This window comes from Sphaerodactylus townsendi, linkage group LG05 (assembly GCF_021028975.2).
Source record: "Sphaerodactylus townsendi isolate TG3544 linkage group LG05, MPM_Stown_v2.3, whole genome shotgun sequence".
Classification (NCBI taxonomy): domain Eukaryota; kingdom Metazoa; phylum Chordata; class Lepidosauria; order Squamata; family Sphaerodactylidae; genus Sphaerodactylus; species Sphaerodactylus townsendi.
Window position 1 is genome coordinate 91,870,521 of NC_059429.1, and position 22,408 is coordinate 91,892,928.

The 22,408-nt window shown below is 46.8% G+C and overlaps 1 protein-coding gene across 1 annotated transcript in view; it reads left to right on the forward strand.

Annotated features, from left to right (window-relative positions):
- The window catches only part of LG05H6orf132 (linkage group 05 C6orf132 homolog), a 45,187-nt gene extending 23,928 nt beyond the window's left edge, over positions 1–21,259 (forward strand). Inside the window, exons 3-5 of the mRNA XM_048495791.1 lie at positions 7,595–7,670; positions 15,297–18,348; positions 19,908–21,259. Of these exons, the coding sequence (XP_048351748.1) occupies positions 7,595–7,670; positions 15,297–18,348; positions 19,908–20,013 (3,234 nt within the window). The 3' untranslated portion in view covers positions 20,014–21,259. The remainder of the gene's footprint in view (positions 1–7,594; positions 7,671–15,296; positions 18,349–19,907) is intronic.
- The last annotated feature ends 1,149 nt before the right edge of the window (positions 21,260–22,408 follow it).

Sequence of the window (22,408 nt, forward strand, 5' to 3'; positions counted from 1 at the left end):
GGGTGGGGGGGGGGGGGGGTGGGGGGGGGGGGGGGTGGGGGGGGGGGGGGGTGGGGGGGGGGGGGGGTGGGGGGGGGGGGGGGTGGGGGGGGGGGGGGGTGGGGGGGGGGGGGGGTGGGGGGGGGGGGGGGTGGGGGGGGGGGGGGGTGGGGGGGGGGGGGGGTGGGGGGGGGGGGGGGTGGGGGGGGGGGGGGGTGGGGGGGGGGGGGGGTGGGGGGGGGGGGGGGTGGGGGGGGGGGGGGGTGGGGGGGGGGGGGGGTGGGGGGGGGGGGGGGTGGGGGGGGGGGGGGGTGGGGGGGGGGGGGGGTGGGGGGGGGGGGGGGTGGGGGGGGGGGGGGGTGGGGGGGGGGGGGGGTGGGGGGGGGGGGGGGTGGGGGGGGGGGGGGGTGGGGGGGGGGGGGGGTGGGGGGGGGGGGGGGTGGGGGGGGGGGGGGGTGGGGGGGGGGGGGGGTGGGGGGGGGGGGGGGTGGGGGGGGGGGGGGGTGGGGGGGGGGGGGGGTGGGGGGGGGGGGGGGTGGGGGGGGGGGGGGGTGGGGGGGGGGGGGGGTGGGGGGGGGGGGGGGTGGGGGGGGGGGGGGGTGGGGGGGGGGGGGGGTGGGGGGGGGGGGGGGTGGGGGGGGGGGGGGGTGGGGGGGGGGGGGGGTGGGGGGGGGGGGGGGTGGGGGGGGGGGGGGGTGGGGGGGGGGGGGGGTGGGGGGGGGGGGGGGTGGGGGGGGGGGGGGGTGGGGGGGGGGGGGGGTGGGGGGGGGGGGGGGTGGGGGGGGGGGGGGGTGGGGGGGGGGGGGGGTGGGGGGGGGGGGGGGTGGGGGGGGGGGGGGGTGGGGGGGGGGGGGGGTGGGGGGGGGGGGGGGTGGGGGGGGGGGGGGGTGGGGGGGGGGGGGGGTGGGGGGGGGGGGGGGTGGGGGGGGGGGGGGGTGGGGGGGGGGGGGGGTGGGGGGGGGGGGGGGTGGGGGGGGGGGGGGGTGGGGGGGGGGGGGGGTGGGGGGGGGGGGGGGTGGGGGGGGGGGGGGGTGGGGGGGGGGGGGGGTGGGGGGGGGGGGGGGTGGGGGGGGGGGGGGGTGGGGGGGGGGGGGGGTGGGGGGGGGGGGGGGTGGGGGGGGGGGGGGGTGGGGGGGGGGGGGGGTGGGGGGGGGGGGGGGTGGGGGGGGGGGGGGGTGGGGGGGGGGGGGGGTGGGGGGGGGGGGGGGTGGGGGGGGGGGGGGGTGGGGGGGGGGGGGGGTGGGGGGGGGGGGGGGTGGGGGGGGGGGGGGGTGGGGGGGGGGGGGGGTGGGGGGGGGGGGGGGTGGGGGGGGGGGGGGGTGGGGGGGGGGGGGGGTGGGGGGGGGGGGGGGTGGGGGGGGGGGGGGGTGGGGGGGGGGGGGGGTGGGGGGGGGGGGGGGTGGGGGGGGGGGGGGGTGGGGGGGGGGGGGGGTGGGGGGGGGGGGGGGTGGGGGGGGGGGGGGGTGGGGGGGGGGGGGGGTGGGGGGGGGGGGACTTTGCCTCAGACCCCTATATATATTTAAAAAGTCTAGAAACTTTTTTTTTAATGAAAGATGGAAATTCAGAGGAGCTGGAAGATTATGTCAACAGATTGCTCTACCATTATTGCAACTGCAATTACAATTGCTATAATGTTATTGTAATGTATTTATTTAATTCATTTTATAGTCTGCCCTTTCCCACGAAGGCTCAGGGTGACACAACATCATTAATAACAATATAAGCAATAAAATCCAGTGTATCTTGGTGCCATAAACTCCACCAAAGGCTAATAGTTGGATTAAAAACCATACCCCTTAAACCACCATTCACACCAGTAGTGAGAATCCAAGGAAGAAAGGAAGGAGGAGGGGAAGGAAAAGGGGAAGTCCTCTGATAGTACAGGGAAAATTGCAGGAAAATGGTGCCAATCTGGGCAGGATTTTCAATAATGCACACTTCAATGGCAATCTTTTTTTGTTTTAATCATATTAAACCAGGTTCCAGAAAGATTGCAGAAAGCCCAGAAGGAGGATGGTAAGGGGATAACATGATGTGGATTACTAAAAATAAATACCGGTTCCCCTTGCTCCAAACCTGAGCAAAGCCTCTGTGTGGAAATAATGTTAAATTGTCCAAAGCTTCCTAATCCTGAAGTGGCAAGAAAAGGTGCTTTGTATTATAAGGAATGAAACAGGGCTGCTGATGTACACATTGATAGATGAATGCATGATATGCATACATCCCGCATGCTAATGGTTGAAAACTATATCCCAAATGCTAATTCAGCAGCCTTGATGAAGATCTGCACAGTCTCTGTGTGGTTTATGAATATCAGGTGCTTGGATTAAGCGTGTGTGATACTCTCAGATTTCTTTTTTTGGAAGTTCTCAGCAATATAGTGTGAATGAATGTGTGGAGCTACTGAGCCAGAAGTCAAAGAGCACAGTGGTTTGACAAATTGGAGGAGATTCATAAGACTATACGATCCCTTTGGATCAAATCAGTGGTTCAACTAGTTCAGGGGTCGGCAACCTTTACCACCCAAAGAGCCATTTGGACCCATTTTCCATGGCCCCGAAGATCTACCGAGCAAGAGAGGTGGCTCCACTCTGGTTCGACCCCTCCACTCACCTTTCCTTCCAACCCTGGGAGGCAGCGGCGCCGGGCAGAGAAACCCCCTCTGCCCAATGGAGCAGGCAGCTGCCTGCTCCGTGGGGCAGAGGGGGGATGGCAGCTGCAGGGATGGCAGAGGGGGGATGGCAGCTGCTCTGGAGGGACATGCCCACGCTACCCTTCGACCTCCAGGGGGAGGGCAGTGTGGGTGTGTCCTCCAGCCCTCCAGAGCAATGCTAAAAGGAGAGGTGAGTGGAAGGGATGTGAAAAGCAGCGCCCTCACGCACAGAGCCACCTCCAGTTCGGCCCTCCACTCACCTTTCCTTCCAGCACTGCTCTGGAGGGCTGGAGGGACACGCCCACGCTACCCTCCAACCTCCAGGCCGCGCAGAGCCACAGTATAAGGCTGAAAGAGCCGCGTGCGGCTTTGGAGCCGCAGGTTGCAGACCCCTGAACTAGTTCATTATCCTGTTTTGCACACAGGCCAATGAAATTTTCTAGAGGGCACAGTTTCTCCATATTGTCCTCATCCCCCAATAACTAGTATTCATACCTCTGAACATAAAGTTGTCCTCTAACCATCATGACTAATAGCTGCCTCTGGAATTGTCTGCCATGAATTTGTCTTAATTCCCTTTTAAAATCCTCTAAATCAGTGAATTCACAAGGTGAATGTGAATTATATGGATATAACTTTTTTCTATCTTTCTGGCATTTACTGCCCCATCAACCTTTTGTGTATTTTGAGTGTGAGGGAAGCATTTCTCTGCTCCCATTCTCCATGCCATGTACAATGCCATAAACTTTCTCAGCCAGAGTCAACTGTAAGTAGAAAAGCCCCAAACACTTTTATGGTATGGTGTGGAGGAATGTCAAGAGAGATGAATGGGCATCTGTGTGCTGAAGGATGGGCTTGTAGATAATTCAGATGTTTTCTGAGGGGGCCTTTCAGGGATCAAAGCAACTTTTGCGTGGAAGTGGCTGATATTTAGGAGAAAGAAATGCAATTAAGAATGCAGAGTTGTCAGGACATCTGTTATGTAGCTGTATCTGTGAAATATGCAATTATAGATTTATGTGGCACAGCTAGCAGAAGTTTCCATGCCCTTCCATGATGCTATACATCTGGTATAGACTAGAAGAAGACTCTCCCTGGGTTGAGGAGTTGTAGACACAGTCTTTCAAGGGCAGGATACAAGTCTAAGGTGGATGCATGTTTTTTAGAGGAATGGTTGTGAAACTGCCCCTTATTGTTATGGTTTGAGCTGTGTCACGTTTTCCATTCAGTTTAGTAATCTCTGGGACTATTTTGGCACTGGCACATGACAGCATGTGCTCAATGAAAAGCACAGGTTTCTATGTTATTCATTATTAAAGGTGTGTTCATACTTGAAACCTTTCATATGAGGGAAAACACTTTAATTGACCATAAGAATTCACATTTCCTGATAGTTACATTTTATTGAGATTGCACAGAGCAAAGCATTTTCGGTGAAAAGCACTGTAAGTTCAGGCCCACTTGTTTGCTTTGAAATAATTGCTGTCTTTGAATGTGCAACGTGCAGCACTTTTGCTGGTCTCTGTCAATTCCATGTGCATCAGAAGAGATCAACATCAAAACAGTCTGTGGCACATGGCTTTGATAGGCATGAGACTATAGGGATATGTATCTGCATTTTTCATGCAACAGTTACCGCATTCCCAATTGTGTGTACGAGTATGGCAGTGCTGGCCGTACTGCTGAGTTCTAAAGATTTAACTAAGATGATGTGCCAGTCTTAACAAAGACCCCTTAGATACATGCCTACTTTTTCTTGATCATTTGTGTTTATAAAAATTACAGAGAATGCTACTTCAAATAGTGGAGCATGAACCTAAACAAAACCTCATTTCTCTAAAGGAATTATCTGATGTAAGTCTGTTGAACATGGGTGAGGCAGAAACTCTGTCTTGCTGAATAAACCACTGCCCCAGAAAGTAGGAAGCATGAAGTCTACTTCTGGCAATGGCTTCCCTATAATTGTAATGCATTAGCATATGTTCAGAGGGCAGCAGGACACAAAATGCTTTCTTTGCAATATCATGAGTGAATCATTAGCAGAGGAGCAGGTTTGTTTGGGGATGGAGTATAATGCAGGAGTTCTTGTTCAGCATTTCACCTGTTTGAGAATGGCAGGAGCTTCATGCAAAAATAACATTCTCTAGTGCCAAGGGGGGGAAATGGACACCCAAAATAATCCAGTATTGGCTTGACAGTTTTACAAGCTTGAAATATGGATAGTCATCTTTAAGTTCCTGGGGCACATCTTTTGTTTAAGATTTCTCATTATATATATCCACTTCAGTAATGTTTAGAAATAAAAAAAAGAATAGCATAGACCAGTATTGCTCTGAGCCTTGCGAAGGAACAGTATCCCAAGCCCACAGAGTGAACTTTGTAAGTGCTGTGTGTCTTATTGAACAAATTGTTTTATAGCCTCTCTGAATGGCAGGCCCTCTAAAGAGATTTCATGTCATTGTTCTTGTTCTTACCTAACTCATGTTGAAGGTGGGGATCCAGGGAGCAATTTCAGCCTCCATGCCAAGCTGTGCTTCTTATCCCTTGAACACCTTCTCTCCATTCCATGTCACAAACAGCTTTCAAAAAATTCTGCCAGTTTTCAGAGAAACTGGCTACATGAGGTTGGTGGTGGAGGGAATATAGTTTGAAGAACACAAGTCCCAAGCCCCCTTGGGCACACAAAACTAGTGCTATCCTTTGGATCCTGTCTAAGGTATGCTAACATCTTCCTGATGCTTAATGAGAGTGAAAATGGTACCATCTTGTTTCTACAAGATGGGAACAATGGCAAAGAGAAGTGAAGGGATTCAGCACATCTTATCAGATTTTGAAAACTGGATCAAACCACAAATATGGAATGGCAAACTGTGCACCTATTGAAGTATTCGCAAGACCTGTTCAGTTTACCAAAATCTGTCTCGTTGACTTCATGTAGTTGGATGAATCAGACTTAAATGAGTGACGAGATTCAGTAGCAAATCTGTGACATCAGGAAATTGCATCTGAAACTTCTAATTTAATGATTTTATCTACCTTCTTTAACGCTCAGGCCACAGAACAGGTACATTGCTTCAAGGAGCTTGAAGTGGTTAACAACTTAAAAGTTTACTGTGGGACAGCTCTGGGGACAATCCTGTTGTAGCCTGCAGCCAGATCAGTATGTCAGGCATTACCAGTTGCCCTACATCACTCCGTATTTACAATTAGCTGCTGTGTGAGAACAGGGTAATACTAGCCTCACTTGGTAACAAGGGATTGCAGATGACCACTTCTCAATACCTTTAAAACGGCCATGAGCTAAACTTTCAAGAGACTGTGTGGTTAGTAAGCATCTCAATTACGGTTTTGAATGTATTTCACATTGCTGTGAAGCTAATATTTTTGGAAATGTCAGATGGACTTGTAATGTAAGCACCTCTCCATGTAATGTAATGTAATGTAAGCACCTCTCCATTCTTCTTCGGCCCATGGGGATGTCATTAAGTGGAACCATGCATGTTATCAGCTGAATAAGAACTGCATTCGATGAAACTATTTTAGTCCATAGGTATGCACCTACTATTGTGAATAAAATTATAGATCTGGGAAGGATTCAAACCCTGTTTACTCACGAACTGGACATAAGTATGGCAAACATTCCACAATAGTCTCATTAATAGATGAAAAGGAAGTAGCTTCCTATTTATTTTGTATATCTTCTTCCTGTCCTTCCTCTAAAAACACTGACCAAAAGGAAACTAGCGATCATAACAACAAAAACAATTAAATACTAATCTAATTTAAGTCAGATTAAAATTTGGCACGTTTATGCCTTGTGGAAGTGTTTTGGTGAACAGATATGACCAAGTAGCCATGATCTGCCTGCTTGGTTATTTTCTACCCATGTATGGAGTTTGTCACTCTACAACCTCTCCCATTCCGTGCACCTAGTTTTCCTGCATCCTTCTCAGAGTAACAGAGGCATAGTGTCCAGGAGCTGGCATCTGGATCCCCCTCCCCCATTCACCTATTTTTACAAATACTTTGGGATGATAACAAAGTGCATAATTTTCAACCTCTGTGGCTGGAGTATTCAACATTAGCAACACCAAGCCAAGCATCTCTGGTCCTTCTATAAACTGTGGTGTGGTCATAGTCTACCAGCACTATTCATTTTGCCATCTCAAACAATAAGAGAGTAGCATGAGAGGAGGCTTGCCTCCGCAGTGGTGGGGGGGGGGCTCCCATGCACTCCCTCAGCTCCAGGCAGCAGCAAAACAAATACTGTGGGGGCACACTCTTCTTCTCTGTGACCACTGCCTTGGCTGCAAAGGGCTGCAGAGATGTTCTGCAGCAGACAAACTGGGCAGTTTGGGAGCAAGTGCCCCACCCTCTCCCATGGTGCTCCTGCTGATTTTGAACACCAAGTGGCCTCTTGGATGGTGATCTGGGCCTAGTGTTGCCACGTACCCCATGGCCACCAGCATGGAATGAAGCGGCAGCGGGGGGGGGGGGGGGCAGTTTGCCAGACCCAAGTTAAGAAACTCCTGGATATTTGGGAATGGATCCTGGGAGGAGAAGATCCTCAGTGGAGTACAATCAGTGGTGGAATTCAAATAATTTAACAACTGGTTCCAGTGGTGGGATTCAAATAATTTAACAACTGGTAGAAGTAGAGAAAAGCAGGGTATAAAAACCAACTCTTCTTCTAAGGAGTCTTTTCCCTGACTCAAAGAGGAAAGTACCACTGCTTGCAGAAGAGATCCATGTGATCCAAATCGATATAAAAGGAAAATGTGATGCATAACAAATGCCAAAAAATGTAAAGATTACTAGACAATGTATGAAAGCAATGATCCCCCCTTGTAATTTAGCATGCTGATTTATTTGAATCCAAAATCTGATATATATCATATTCTGTTTTTTACTCCCAGCACTTATTATTTTTTATCTTATACTCCATTTTTCAAACTATTACAGAATGCTCAAGAAGCACATGGAGTAGCTGTTCCAACACCATCTGTGCCAAAAGGCTTTGAAGAGAAAGCAGCTCCGGGTAAGATGCTAGTTTTAATTTTAATACAATGGTTTAATACAAGACTTTGTATTTGCATACGATTCATTACAGTTGGCTATCACCTTATCTCAGACTTCAATCTTTTGTACTAATAAGCTTCTTTCAACATCATATAACATCTTTGCATCATCAGCTCAATCACATATGTCATGTTACAGTGGTTGATAGATCCCACTTGTATCATTTATTTAATGGCGAAGCAAGTCTGATCATAGGACTGTACGGCACAGGCACACCAACAACCATGTGGTTCAAGAATACATAGTATGCCTGGAAAGCACATGATGAAACAGTGATGTTGCTGAAGCAAAGAAGGTCTGGTTTTGGTCAGTACCTGGAAAAGAAACCTCCTGGGAATTTTTAAGGGCAGTGCTTTGATCTCTGTGATGTAAGAAAGAGGGGATATAAATGAAAAAAAATCTGATTGCATCTGTTCAAGCACATGATGATTTGTTCCATGGTAGAACAATGTAGTGAAAGCCAGCCTAGTTGTAATACTGTCCTTGAATACTGTTAGCATAGGTTTTGATTGTACCATTCTGCAATGCCAGTAGTTTTGCCTAGTTGTATATTTGATATGTATTCAGCAATCAGCTTAATGCAGATGGAATGGGTTATTCATCCAATGCATAACCCATGCACTGATTAGCCCTAACGAAGATGCAGCTTTAGTTTGCATCTATATACTGTTCTTTTCTAGCACAACCAGTGTGGTGTAATGGAGAGAGAACTAGATTTGGGTTAGAATGATCCCGAAACTCACTAGTTGGCCTTGGGCAAGTCATAGTTTTAGAGGCCAGCTTATTTCTGTTGAAAAGATAAAGCAGAATGAAGCAGGATAACATCAGGTACATTATTTCCATAAGCTGCTTGGAGGAAGGGTTGGCGATACTGATGAGCATTGCATGTGATCCTGCAATCCATATGCTGAGATAATATATCTAAGATGCTTTGAGCATTTAAGGAAAAGCACTATGTTAAAATATATTTCAGAATGCCAAAGTTGTTCACTTGAGTGAAAGAAATTTCAGTCCAAATCCCAATTCAACCATGAAACTCAATGGATGGTTTTGGACAAGTTGCTCTCCTTGGGTTTTGTGGGATAGATTGAGAGCATCTTGAATTTAAGAATGTAGACCTGTATGCCTTCATCCTGTCATAGCCTCCTGTCTGTCTTTATAGCATTATGGCAACACCTACATGCCCAGTTATGAGTATCTATAGCAGGGGTCTGCAACCCACAGCTCTGGAGCCGCATGTGGCTCTTTTGTCCTTGTACTGCGGCTCCACGTGGCTTGGGTCCTCTCAGCCTCCTTCGGAGAGTCGACCTAAGGGTTAATAGGAAACAGTCCCTGTTCCTAGAGAGGCACAGCCTGAGACGGCTATCCCAAGCCACTTCTGACTTCCCTGTCTCAACTGCCTGGTTGGCTGATGACAGTGATGACAGTGTGGGGCAGGGGCGGAGCACCACTGGTGGATCCACTTGAACAGGTGAGCAGCGAAGGGCTGGAAACAGGAGGGAGTTGCAGGAGCACAGATTTTCAGCGCGATCCTAACCTCAGTCCGCCCCCCTTGAATCGGGGGTCAGGGATTGACCCTGCTTTGGGTGGCCTCAATTCCCCCTCCCCTTCTTGGAGGGCGGGATCACATGGGCGACCCCAGCAGCGCCACCTTGGGTTGCAGACCCTCCCCCAGCAGCCCCACTGAGCTCCAGGGGCTTTCCTGGTGGATGGCAGCCTGGCTGAGTCCAGGTGAGAAAGATGGTGTCAGGTTTTAAAGGAGTTATTACCTGCAGCCCTGCAAGGTTGCACTCGTTGGGGATAGGTGGGAATTGTTTGCTTCTGTATTGCCAAGGAGGGCAGGAGCACACGGGGAAAGCCTTGCACGTGGATCTTGGAAGGTTTACTTCAAAGTAAGTCAATGGAGGGTAAGCTTGTAGATCGTGGAAGGGAGGAAGGCCAAGATCATCCTCAGCCATGGTTGTCGCGGGTTGCCAACTCCCAGCGGGCAAATCCTAGGACATTTGGGGGTAGATTTTCAGAAGCTGTGGCTTTTGGGACCAGGGCAGGGGGCATGGTCAGTGAGGAATATGGCTGTTGAGTCCACCCTCCATGGCAGACATTGACTGGGGGGGGGGGGAGAAGTTCAGCCCCCCCGGAAGTTGACAACCCCATTAAAGGCACCAATTTTGATCCACCATCCAAGAGGAATTTGAGGGGGATCTTTTGGGGAGGGGGAATAATCAGTGTCTTTCAACACAAGAAAAGAGAAATGTGTGAAACGGGGGTTCTATTGCTGGTCATTTGAATCATGTACAAAACAACAGGCTTTTGAACCCCCCCCCCTTTTTTTTTTTTGCTTTGATAGGTAAAAATGGGCCCCAAAGAAGGGAACTTCTCCCTGCATGAGAATATACACAGTGTTATCTTCATTTTAGATGTCAAAAAGTATTTGCAGCTCCAAATATATTCTTTTCCATGGAAAATGGGTCCAAATGGTTCTTTGGGTGTTAAAGGTTGCCGACTCCTGATCTATAGTATTCAGCCCATGGTGAAAGTCTATGAGACTGATAGTTAAGCATGTGGTTACATTTTTCCCACTGAAATCAACAAAACTATATACACATGCTTAGCATGTGCATATATGCCCTCAACATGTACACACTTTTATGCCAGCAGGCAGGGATCTCTAACCATTTTGAGCCTGTGGGCACTTCTGGAATTCTGGCATGGCATGGAGCGCACAGCAACAAAATAATTTCCACAAAATGATGGCCACAGGAGGTGGAGCCAGCCACAAAATGATTGTCACAGTTTAACTTCAGTAACATAGTTACTGAAGATCCTTATACTGAAGATCCTTATACTGTTCACTGTTACTGAAGATCCTTATACTGTGTTGGCTGTTGCACAGCCAATCAAATCTCCAATAGTCCATCAGAATTCTTGATGAGCAAAAGTCCTACCTGGACCCACCCACCTCCTAAAAACACTTGGCAAGCACCAGAAAAGGTGTCAGTGGGCACCATGTTGGGGGGCCCTGTCATAATGTATTAAGTTGCTATATATCTTTTCCCTAACTACTATGTGTAGGCTGCAGTGAAGTATGTATCAGGGACAGAGGCATAGCTGGGCCAAACTGCACCCGGTGCGCATTTTATATTTTCTGCCCTTCCTGGCGCCCCCCCCCCCCGAGCCCCCCTTCCCCCCTTCCCACACATACCTTAGTTCTTTTCCTTTTTCAGAACTTTTTCAGGCTGCAAAAGGCCTGTTCTCAGTAAAAACAGCCTGATGGAAACTATACTTCGCAAGGTCTCCTGGGAACTGTAGTTCCTCAGACCATTTTTACTGAGAACAGGCCTTTTGCAGCCTGAAAAAGTTCTCAAAAAGGAAAGGAACTAAGGTAAGTGTGGGAAGGGGGGGCGCCGTGGGGGGCACTGTGGGGGGGGAGAGATCTGGGGTGATTTTCTGCACCCCAGACGTGCACCTGGTGCATGGCGAACCCCCTGTTTCCTTGTAGCTTCGCCACTGATTAGGGAGCTTAGGCTAAACAACATACCACACACTGCTTTTCTGATGTGTAAAAGCAGCAGAGGAAAGTGATATGCAGTTCTTTCACATATTACAGAGTGGTAAACCACCAAAACAGGTGGTTTGCTCCTGAATATTTTCATTAGTGTTCATTCCTACTTTAGAGGTTAAAAAAGGTATGTGGTTACTTTACTCAAAGATGAAGTGAAACAAAATCTGTGTAGCTGGTTTTAGAGATGTGTGCTGATTATTCAACAATACTTTATTATTTTGGTTATCCCAGAAATCCAGTTTAGCGACACAAATGGTTATTCTTTCATTCCAAAGAAAAGGCAAAGGTGATGTCAGAAGTGCATAAAGAGAGAATATTGCATAAACATTTTTTATTTGGTCAGAAATCCCTCCCCAATGCAGACTTTCATGCAGCTAAGGATCCTTGCTTTCCTACTTTCTTGAATTAGCTTGTGAAATATGTTATCAGAAAGATTAGCCTAGAAATAATGGCCACCATTTCAAAGAGACATCCACATGTGGAGTCCCTGCTGAAACTCTGCAGAGCTTCTTGTGTTCTTTGCAATGAATCTTGTGCAGGAGAATTTCCAGAAGGATTATACCCAGTGTGTGTGGAGTGAAGTCCACAAAGTTACAATGAATAATTATAAGTGGCTTCCAGTAATTTTTCACTGTTTACTTTTTTTTAAGTCATTTTCTTTAAAATAATTGTTAATAATAGTTTTTAAAATATTAATTTTTGATAACTAGATTCTCTGTTCATTCTTGAATGGTTTTATAGGTGTTCTATTTTAGACTTGCCAAAAATCTTAAATGTCACTACTGGGAGGGCTTGGCATGGAGTTATAGATGACTATCACTCAGCTGAAACGACCTCTTCAAAAACATGTTCAGCTAGTTTCTGCAGTGAGGCAACCATGGCCATTATCAAATATTTAGACAAAACACATAAAGTCACTTCCTTTCTTGAGCAAATCAGGCCTGCAACAGTCCCCAGTTCTTTGGGAAGATGGAATGTAAATTGGTTTTGCTTATCCATTTTGCTGGTTGATGAATGTTGATATGGTTGCTAGTTTTCTGGCTCTGGTATCCACTCCAATCAGAACATTTCCTGAGCATCGACTCATTTGATACAACAAATGACCATTTTATTTTTAGTCCATTTGGTTGAGGATTCCAAAATATGCCAAACTAGACATCAGGGCACCAGATTCTTGCATAAAAGCTGGGTGGCTACCTCATTTATATAGAGTGGAGAGTTGTTGGGGGGTGGGGCAGAATTGAAGTTCAGTTTATACAGAAGCAACTGAGTTTCTATTCATCCCAATGAGTTTCATTCTTTTCTCCCATTAACCATATGAATTTGCCTTCGACTAAGTCAGAAATTGAATTCATGTAGCTCAGTAGTTACCCCTGATTAGTGGTAGCTGTCCAGTATCTCAGCCAGAGAAAGATCTTTCCCAGAACTTGTTACCCAGGGCCAAACTAGACACGATGGAATCCTTGTTTCTGCCATGGGGAACAAGCTATCATTTTAGAATAATTTAATAATGCCAAGAGGGTCTGATCTGTAGTGTGACCAGCTGAGGTGCTCTTGTTTCCCCCCTCCATGTCTTATCAAGTGCTAAAATGGCCACACACACTCCATACACAACAGTTTCAACACTTAAAAATATATGGATGTGGGGGTACAAAATCACCTTAGCCTACCACACTGTGGGCCTAATCAAGATCCGGTAGTCATGGCATCTTTAAAACACTTTAAAATGGTGGTGAAGTCCACTGGCGGACAAAAGGATGCCATCACATCCAGTTTGGCCCTGAGATACTGTATGTTGAGAAGCCATGATTTGAACCTGGGAAAGGCATGCAAAACACTTGTCCTTCTAGTGAACATAACTCTCTTCCCTAAGAGGAATACCCCCCGACCCAAGGGAGAAAAATGGCTGGGAATAAACTGTTCCCAGAAGCAAAGCTCAGGTAGAGTGGGAACAAGTTAGTTCCCCCATCCGGCTTACCCAGACTGTGGTTAATATCCTGTTCAGGCTGACAATGATGCTATGTGAATTTAATACAATGTGTATTGCATTACATTGTAATAGTTTGCCCCTTAGTCTACCCCCAAAGGCCACCAATCCAGTCACTTTTTTAAAAAGAAATTCTCTAAATTTAAATGGAGATTGTCTTGTTGCAAGAGGTTTCTATGCAGATCTAGTATTGCAAACAAGTCTGGAGAAAAAATAACATGTCCTAATGTGTGGAAATGGGTAGTTTAATTTTTTCACAGCATGAAGGAAAATAAGATCTATTAATATCTATTAATATCAGAGAATAATCTATATATATATAAAGCTAACAGTGACTTTGTTAGTCACTCCCTAACGCTGAAACGGCTGGACAGATCGCCCCCAAATTTTCACATGATGTTCCTCCCTGTTGTGGGCAGGTAATCGGACCTTCAAATCGCCGAAAGTCCATACCTGAGCCAGGTAAAACGTCTTTTTCCTGGCGCACCAGGCCATGAAGCTGTTTGTGTTTAACTGTCACCCTTAGAATGTTCGTAGTAGCTCTGTCTGTCTCAGGCCTGAGGGTTTAGAATGCTCTGCGCAGATGGGCAGAGATGAGCAGCAAGTTTGTGCCAGTAACAACACCTTATGCACACGAGTGGAAGTGAAACACATACACACTTTGCCGTGTGAGACACCAGGTGGGGTTCCCCCCCCCCACATGCAGGTAACTTTCACTCTCTGTGCTTCACCCACTGCTACCACACAACACAATACTCTCATACACATCCAGCTCATCCTCACACACCTCACTCTACCCTCCCTCACATCCAACCACCACTTACCCACTTCCTCACCCATATTCACCACAGCTCTCTTTTACTAAAAGCAAGCTGGAGTTTGCCTTTTTCTTCTAAGAAAATCCACGGGGTGGGTGGGGGCGAACCAACACTACTGCCTCCGCTTCTTTTGCACATGGCCCTTTAAGAACCCAGGGAGCTGGCCTCGATCTGAGCGCCTCACCACCCTGCCTCTGCTGCCTGTATCTGTGGGATAGCTTCCCTGTCTCCAGTTCTGCCTCACTCTGCCAGGACTGCAGTGTCAACCAGCCCATGGACAGCGGGATTCGCACTCTGGACAGTTCCGTTGTGGAATGGAAAGGGTTACATTATACTAAAAAAACAAGACACCACCATATAACAATGTGAATCGAAAAGGGAAAGAGGGATTCCATTTGACCACCCCAAAAGGCTATGCTGGGGATCATTGGACCTGCATGGACATCTGTGTGGGTTGCAGACTGTGATGAGAAGGACAATTGCCACAGCAACATGTGGCCGGGCCCCGCTAGTATCTATTAAAACTGCATTAAAGGATGGAACAGTTGTACTCCAGGAAGCTGGCAACCATATGCATATTGGAGTGTATATGGCAAAGTGCTGTGTAGTTTTATGTTGATGCTTTCTATTGTATCCATGTTTCAGTTTCTTTTGTTTAAGGTACTTGCAGCCCATCTTGAGTCTCAGTAAGAAAGGCGGAGGATAAATGCAGACAATAAATAAGCTAAGCAGAATTATACCCATCTATGTCCATTGAATTTTATGAGCACAGAAGTCTGTAGCCCTTATTTGGATGGCCCAGTCTAGCCTTCTCTCATAATTTCTAGGAAGCTAAGCAGGATTGGCCCCTGACTTGTACTTAGATGGGAGACTACCAAGGAAGTCCAGGATTGCTATGGAGAGGCAGAAAATGGCAAACCACCTCTGTTTGTATGGGGGTACCATAAATCAGCTGTGACTTGCTGGCACTTTTCACAACCAAACATATGTTCTTAGTATTGCACTATAAGCTAAGTACCATAAATTCTCCCATACTTATTAATTAAAAAAATTATTGGGATTATGACTGACTAAACATTTATTATTTTTTTCAGCTCTATTTAAATGTTTGTTGTCACTGCCTGATCATGAAAAATGGCCAACCTTATGTCCACTGATTTTTGCAATTTAAAATTAAAGGAAAGTTTAATACCACTATATATTCTGTTTTCTCCCTAGGGCTTGGTTCTCAAATCAATGGTGGTTACAGAAAATACAATTCAGTTGTTGATCTGAGACCTAAGGCATTTGAAGATGACTACTTGGCTGATGATGAGATACCACCGCCACCATCAGTACCTCCTCCTCCACCACCACCATCAGTACCTCCTCCTCCTCCACCACCACTGCCATCTTCCATTGACCTACCAGCACCTCCAACTTCAGTGGAAGGTCCATTCCTACCTTCATTGGAAGTTCCACCTCCACCTCCAGTGCCTCCTCCACCCCCACCCCCACCAGCAATGTCAGCTCCTTCTCTTTCATCATTGGCTCCGCCTTCATACCCATATTCTAATTTGTCTTCTCCTACCACTCCTTCTCCACCAGACTTCATTCCTCCTCCTCCTCTAGCTTTTATGGATAGTGTAGCCTCTCCTACAACTCAGTTTCCAGCACCATGTCATACTCCACCTCTTTCAAATGGTGTCTACAAATGGAAATCTGAGTGTGTTCTAAATCTGAGGGAGCCATATGATGGCTCTCACAATCCAGATTTGACTGTTCCACCCAGCCCTACCCAAACCAGCCCAGATCCTCACCAAACTTTCCCTAGGTCATTAAAAGTACCTCCCCCAACCCCTGTGAGATCATCATCTATTCCTTCAGGAGACAAAGAACCAAGTCCAAGAGATGAACAGGCTCCTAAGATTGTTCCTCACAGCCGACCTGCATTGCCACCTAACTGTACAATCCGGACTGCAGCCACAGTTCACTTAGAGGGAGAAGCTGGACAGAAAACTCCTCTGGAAAAACAAATGATGGAAAAACCTGTATTCATCACCGAACCTGGGACTCCAAAACCAACACCAAAGTACAATGGCTTTTCTGCCTCCCCATTGAAACATGAGGTACAAAAAGAACTGGTGTCACAACAGGCAATATTGAAAGACTGTTCTCAAAAACCAGTGACTCCACATGCAGAAGAACCAGAGCTTCCTTCTCCAGACTGGGCACCCTCTGATGATGAAGAATGGAAGGAACGCAGCAATCTGGACAAACTGAAGCATGAACTGTCAGCCCTGCTGTCCTCGTCCTACAGAAAGGAAGACAGACAGCTGGAGAAAGCTGTAGTTCCCAAGAGTAAAGCCAGCATTACTGATAGTGGCCAAGTTAGTTTAGAAGAATTAAAACAAGCTAAGCCTTCCATAACTAGCCCACAATCACCTGCAGGGCCAGACAGTGAGAGGAAAGAAAAAATATCAGGCAATGCACCATCTGCAGGCAGAGTTTTGACGGATAACATTAACTCAAATCCAGATAATAAATCTACCAGCATGCAAGTGAATTGTGTTCTGAAATTCAAAAATGAATTGGAAGCTTTGTTGTCTCCAACCAAGGATGGGGGACCACCCTTGGCTCTTGCCAATCTGAAGCACAACCCAGAACCAAAGAAACAAATTACTCTTCAATTTGGTGGCAGCGAGTCCAAGACTCCAAAACCCACAATAAATCAAAATACACCAATATCTGAAGTGACAGAAAAAGAGCCTGAGATTTCTAGTGCTTCTACAAATAATTCCCCAGCTGAAAACATTTGTAAGCCCCCAGCCTCCCCTCTGAAACTCAAGCCTGAACTCTTGGTTCCAGCTGCATCTTTGTCAGCCTCTTCTGGAACTGCCTCACCTGTTCGACCTTTCAGCATGGACCTTTCTCACCTACAGTACAAGACACATAGGACAAGATTTGCCTCCACTGATAGCCTGTCCTCTGTGACTTCTTCTCAAACTGCAGAAGATGGAGCTATCAACACAAATAATAATGAAAACCAAAGAGACTCTATTAACCACAGGTATTCAGAGACACCAGCAGTCATCAGGAACTCAGAGCAACTGAACAGTAATGTTTTGATCCATCCTGTAACAGGAGAGGAAGTTGAGAGAGGCTCCCCTATGGCTCTTCTCTTAGCTGCACAACAGCGGGCCCAAAGAGGCAGGCGTTCTGCCTCAGCTTCACGACAAAACAGTTCTTCATCTGAGAGGCCTCAGTTCAAATTATCAGAAAAGCTGCTCAACAGCAGCCAATCAGAGACTATGTCATCCACCATTTATTACAATGATTCCAAGCCTAACACTGTCAGGGTTGTTCCAAAGGGCTCTCAAAGGGAATCCCTTGCAGCCTCAGAAAGTAGGCAGTCTAATGGAGTAAGTCCATCTGATAATAAGGTTTGGGGCTTTTCTGACTTAGGGCAGAAAGAACATAAGCTACAGTTGTTCTCCAGCACCTCAGAACAGTCCAGGGATTTGCACACATTCAGGGAGAGCGAATCTCAGAATCTTCCTCCATCAAATGAGTGTCATGGTTCCGTTTTGGTTCCAGAACGCTTGGAGTCCAGTCACATTAAGCAGCAGGGCTCTTCCAGCATGTCTGACACTCCCCTCTGCTCTCTTACTCAATCCCAAATCCACACCAGTAACAATGAGGTAGAAGGTGGCTTCAGTTATGAAATAATTCCGCCTCCACCAGAGTTTAGCAATGATGACTGTGGAGTCACAGAAGTTTCTTCAAAGGGGGAAAGGATGCCCAAAGACTTCCACACCTCAGTAGATGATCAAGCTTCAGATGAACAAGTCCATTTCAATAATTCAAGCTATACCTATGGCAACAGCTATTCCCGCAAATCGAAGCCTGCTTTAGAAAACAGTGGGCGGCCTAGTGGATATAGTCACCATTACTTAGGTGGAAGTTACCCTGCTAGCTACCTCAGTTCCTACTCTGATAGCCGCCCTCTGATTAAGAAGCGCCTTTATGTGTCAGAGCCTGATGGATCGTATGACAGACAAGCCATTTCCACTCGCATTGTAAACACACCCAGTTCCTACTCCCACAATACAATGACATACAGTTCCCAGTTCATGGACGGAATGCGCCGGAACTCTACTCATAGAAACAGCAATGCACAGGGCAGGAGGATGTCACTGGAAGTGCCTGGGAAAATGGTGACTTATAATAATGCTGCCAGTGATGCCAAGTATAAAGGGCAGAATGGAGAGTATTCTACCAGTACTGGCAGGTAAGTTCCACTTATAAATTTAAACATTGTGAGCCAAGAGCAGCTGGGAAATGCTGCTGGTGCCATCTTAAAATCTTCTACTTTCTGCTGCCTGCTAAACAGAGCGATATTTCTATGTTCCAGACTAGAGTGGGAAAATCTTGTCTCTCTACTTTTATTGGGGTTCAAGTCTTTTTAACACAATGTTCTGTCTCTGATTATTGCAATCCATAATGACCTAGAGCAGGGGTAGGGAACCTGCGGCTCTCCAGATGTTCAGGAACTACAATTCCCATCAGCCTCTGTCAGCATGGCCAATTGGCCATGCTGGAAGGGGCTGATGGGAATTGTAGTTCCTGAACATCTGGAGAGCCGCAGGTTCCCTACCCCTGACCTAGAGAAACACCGCTATATGGGCAAGCCAAAGACAAGTGCACATACCTGTTACACAGTCCATGAACTGATGGATTTTCTCTAATTCTTAGAAGTAGTTAGCAGAAGTGACTGCCATATACTCTTTTTGTCTAGTAAAGTTTCTCCTCCAAATATATCACCTTGCATTAGGAGTGAAAACTGAAGTGCCATATTTTTCTTGCTTCCTTCTGGCCCACTAGCCAACCTACCTTTATCACCACTCCCCATTCCACTTCAGGCCAAGCCCAGTAGTGAGTGGTACCTCAGATTCCCCTGTATCTCTCTCCCTACACTATTTCACTATTTCCCTCTTCCTAGCAATCTGCATATCCACACCTTCCCTTGCTCTCGTCTCTCCTTCCCATTCACCTACCAACCAACATTTTATCTGTCCCTCTTCAGCTGTATTTTATTTACTTCAGTTATACCCTGTATCTCTCCACAGTGAGGACCCAACTTTGTTTACATCATTCTCCTGTCTTCCATTTTATCCTCACAACAACTCTGTGAGAGTGGTTAGGATGTGAGACTGGTACAAAACCTCCCAGTGAGCTTCTGCACTAGAATGGGGATTCAAGCCTGGGTCTCCCAGAGCCTAGTCTGAAACTCCAACTGCTATACTAGCCTTCATGGGTTGGCTGCCATTGATCAATAGCAAACATCCAGGATTAGGTGAGTCATTGCGTGCTAGGAAATTGTGTGGTAGTTGCTGGTGGACCTGAAGAGTTCTCACAAAGTCCAGAACAGCTCTGGAAAAGACTGCCTTTTATTGACAGACACCAAGGCTTCAAGGCTGACCATGCTATTGTGGATGCCTAGGAGCCCCCATAATGGCCACTGAGAGAACATTAGTTTCTTAAAGCTACCAGGTACTGCTTCCATTTTGGGAGGAGTTAACCCCCCCCCCATGACCCCCCATGTATTTTTTAATATTTCAGATTTTTATGCAAACTTGAGGTTTTTCTCATGTTTGTATAAAAATCTGTCTTTTTTGTCCATGGTTCAAATCATAGGACTTAAGTATCCACAGATGGCCCCATTTTGACACTATATTGATGATACACACACACACATTTACTTCACAGGCTCACTGGCTGAATTGTACAACCCAGAGTTTCCATTCATTTGATTGTAATTTTTTTTGCCTTTGTTTCCCCCTTATTCAGACCTTCCCATGAAAATCTACACTATGGTGGGACTGCAAATACATTTACAGTCAGGCCTGGAACAAGACAGCCCATTTCTTATGCATACCAAGGAGGTCTTCGATAAGGAGTAAACTCTGCTGTTTCACACGCAGCTTGGACAATGCATCACAGAACTCTTCTCCTAAGCTTTGCAGGGTCTCTTCCTTAAGTAGTTCTTTAGGGAGATACAAGAGCCTGCAAAGAGGTCTCCAGTTTTCCCAGTACCTTCTTGTCAATAGAACTGTTGTAAGTTATTGGGGCGAAGGGTAAGTCTTCTGAACTGATAGCCTGCTTCTAAAGTCTTCTACGCATTATGAGTTCTGAGGCAAGTGACAGCATGCACTGATTCATCAGGACCAATTACTTAATTTATATGCTTTAAGCAATTAAGCTTCCTTGTGTCTAGGGCTAGCTAACAGGTTACTTACCTGTATGCAACATTCTTGCATCGCCTTCGTAAATGTGCTTCACTTATTCCAAAAATAGAGCAAAGGAAGACTGGACATCCTAATCTCAGGCAAGGGACGGACAAGGGAGAGTCCAGCAACAGAAAAGTGTCTAGTACAGGGTCCAGGATGAGATGGACAGCTGAGGGACATCAGCCAATTAAAACACAAAACTGAATCCTAGAAAATCCCAGTGTGAGGAAACTGATAGCACAGCTATGAGAATGGAGAAGGGTTAAGGTACAGGTCAGGCAGAATAGATGAAGGGGACAAGGGTTGCCTACATTTTGGATCATTTGAGTTTTTAAAATGATAAATTATTATACAAAAAACAATTTAGCAGCTGAAACCTGGTTGTATAGGCCAGGACTTGACTAATGTCCTGTGGTTCTAGAAGCTAGGCCAAAAATTTAGAAGCTAAACTACTATTTCAGTCTTCAGCCATATGTTTTAGCTGTCCTCATGAAATTTCTAGTTGTCAAGGGATTTGTCAAGGTCTGGCCGTGGCGTAGTCATCTTCAAGCCCATAAGAGCTTCTGTTATTGAATTTGTGCTTGTTATGTAGCTTAAAGATACAAGAACCCTGACAGAGGCCACCCTAGGTGATTAAGCCAGCCAGTCATGGATCTATTGGGAAATGAGAGAGGGCTCCTTCCCTAGTTCTCCACCAATCTCTTAATTCCTGCTATGATGTAAAACTAGTCCTACTTGTAGGAAAAGGCAGGTAGCACAAGGCAAAAGGGCAGCTCAAGATAGAAGATGAGAGGGGAGTATCGTGTCTAGATCAAGGGATGTAATGGTACCTCTCTATTCTGCATTGGTTAGACCTCACCTGGAATATTGTGTACAGTTCTGGGCACCGCAATTCAAGAAGGACATTGGCAAGCTGGAACGGACCCAGAGGAGGGAAACCAAAATGGTAAAAGGTCTGGAATCCATGCCCTACGAGGAGAGACTTAGGGAGCTGGGTATGTTTAGTTTGGTCAAGAGAAGGTTGAGAGGTGACATGATAGCCATGTTTAGATATTTGAAGGGATGTCATGTTGGTGAGGGAGCAAGCTTGTTTTCTGCTGCTCCAGAGACTAGGACCAGGAGTAATGGGTTCAAGGTGAAGGAAAAGAGATTCCACGTGAACATCAGGAAAAACTTTCTGACAGTAAGACCTGTTCGACAGTGGAACGCACTACCTCGGAGTGTGGTGGATGGCGATCTGTCAGGAGTGTTTTGATTATGTGTTCCTGCATTACATGGGGTTGGATTTGATGGCCCTTGGGGTCTCTTCCAATTCTATGATTCTAGTCCCATAGACAAAAAACAAAACAAAAAAACTCCTCCTCAGACCTATTTTGACAGTTTATCATCTTGCAGAAAAATAAACCAGGGATCCCCCCACCCCCTGTAAATATTAGTGTAAATTTACAAACCCCATGCAGTCTCCCCTTGTCCCTTTTCCTGGCATTAGGTCTCTTTCATGTAAAATAATATTTCAAGAATGTGGCATAATTCCAAAGAGGTCATTTTTTTAGGTTGCTAGTATTGTCCGTGAGGCCTATTTTATATGTACATCAAACAAATTTATTTTGGACTATTAAGCACAGTAAAGAAAATGGTATTATAGAAGCTCCAACTTTTCCCATCCCTGCAGCATTATGACACGACAGGCTACCTTTTAAAGGTGGTAGGGCTCTGTATGTGCATCTGGTCACTATTGAGGTTGCCAGCTCTGGGTTGGAAGTTCCTGGAGTTTTGGGAAGTGCATACTGGAAAGGGTGGGACCACAGTAAGTCACAATGCCATAGATCTGACCTTCCAAACCTACCATTTTATCCAATTTTGTGGCCTGGAGCTCAGTTGTACTTCTGGGAGATCTTCAGGCCCTGCCTGGAGGTCAGCAACCATAGTCCTTACACTTGTTTATAGGCATGTGTGTCCATAATATTTAGGGCTTGCAGAGAGGTTAGCTCTCCATTATGGAAAAAAAACAGTTATCCTACTGAAGTTGGGTAGTTGTTTTGTGTATAACAGGGCACAAGA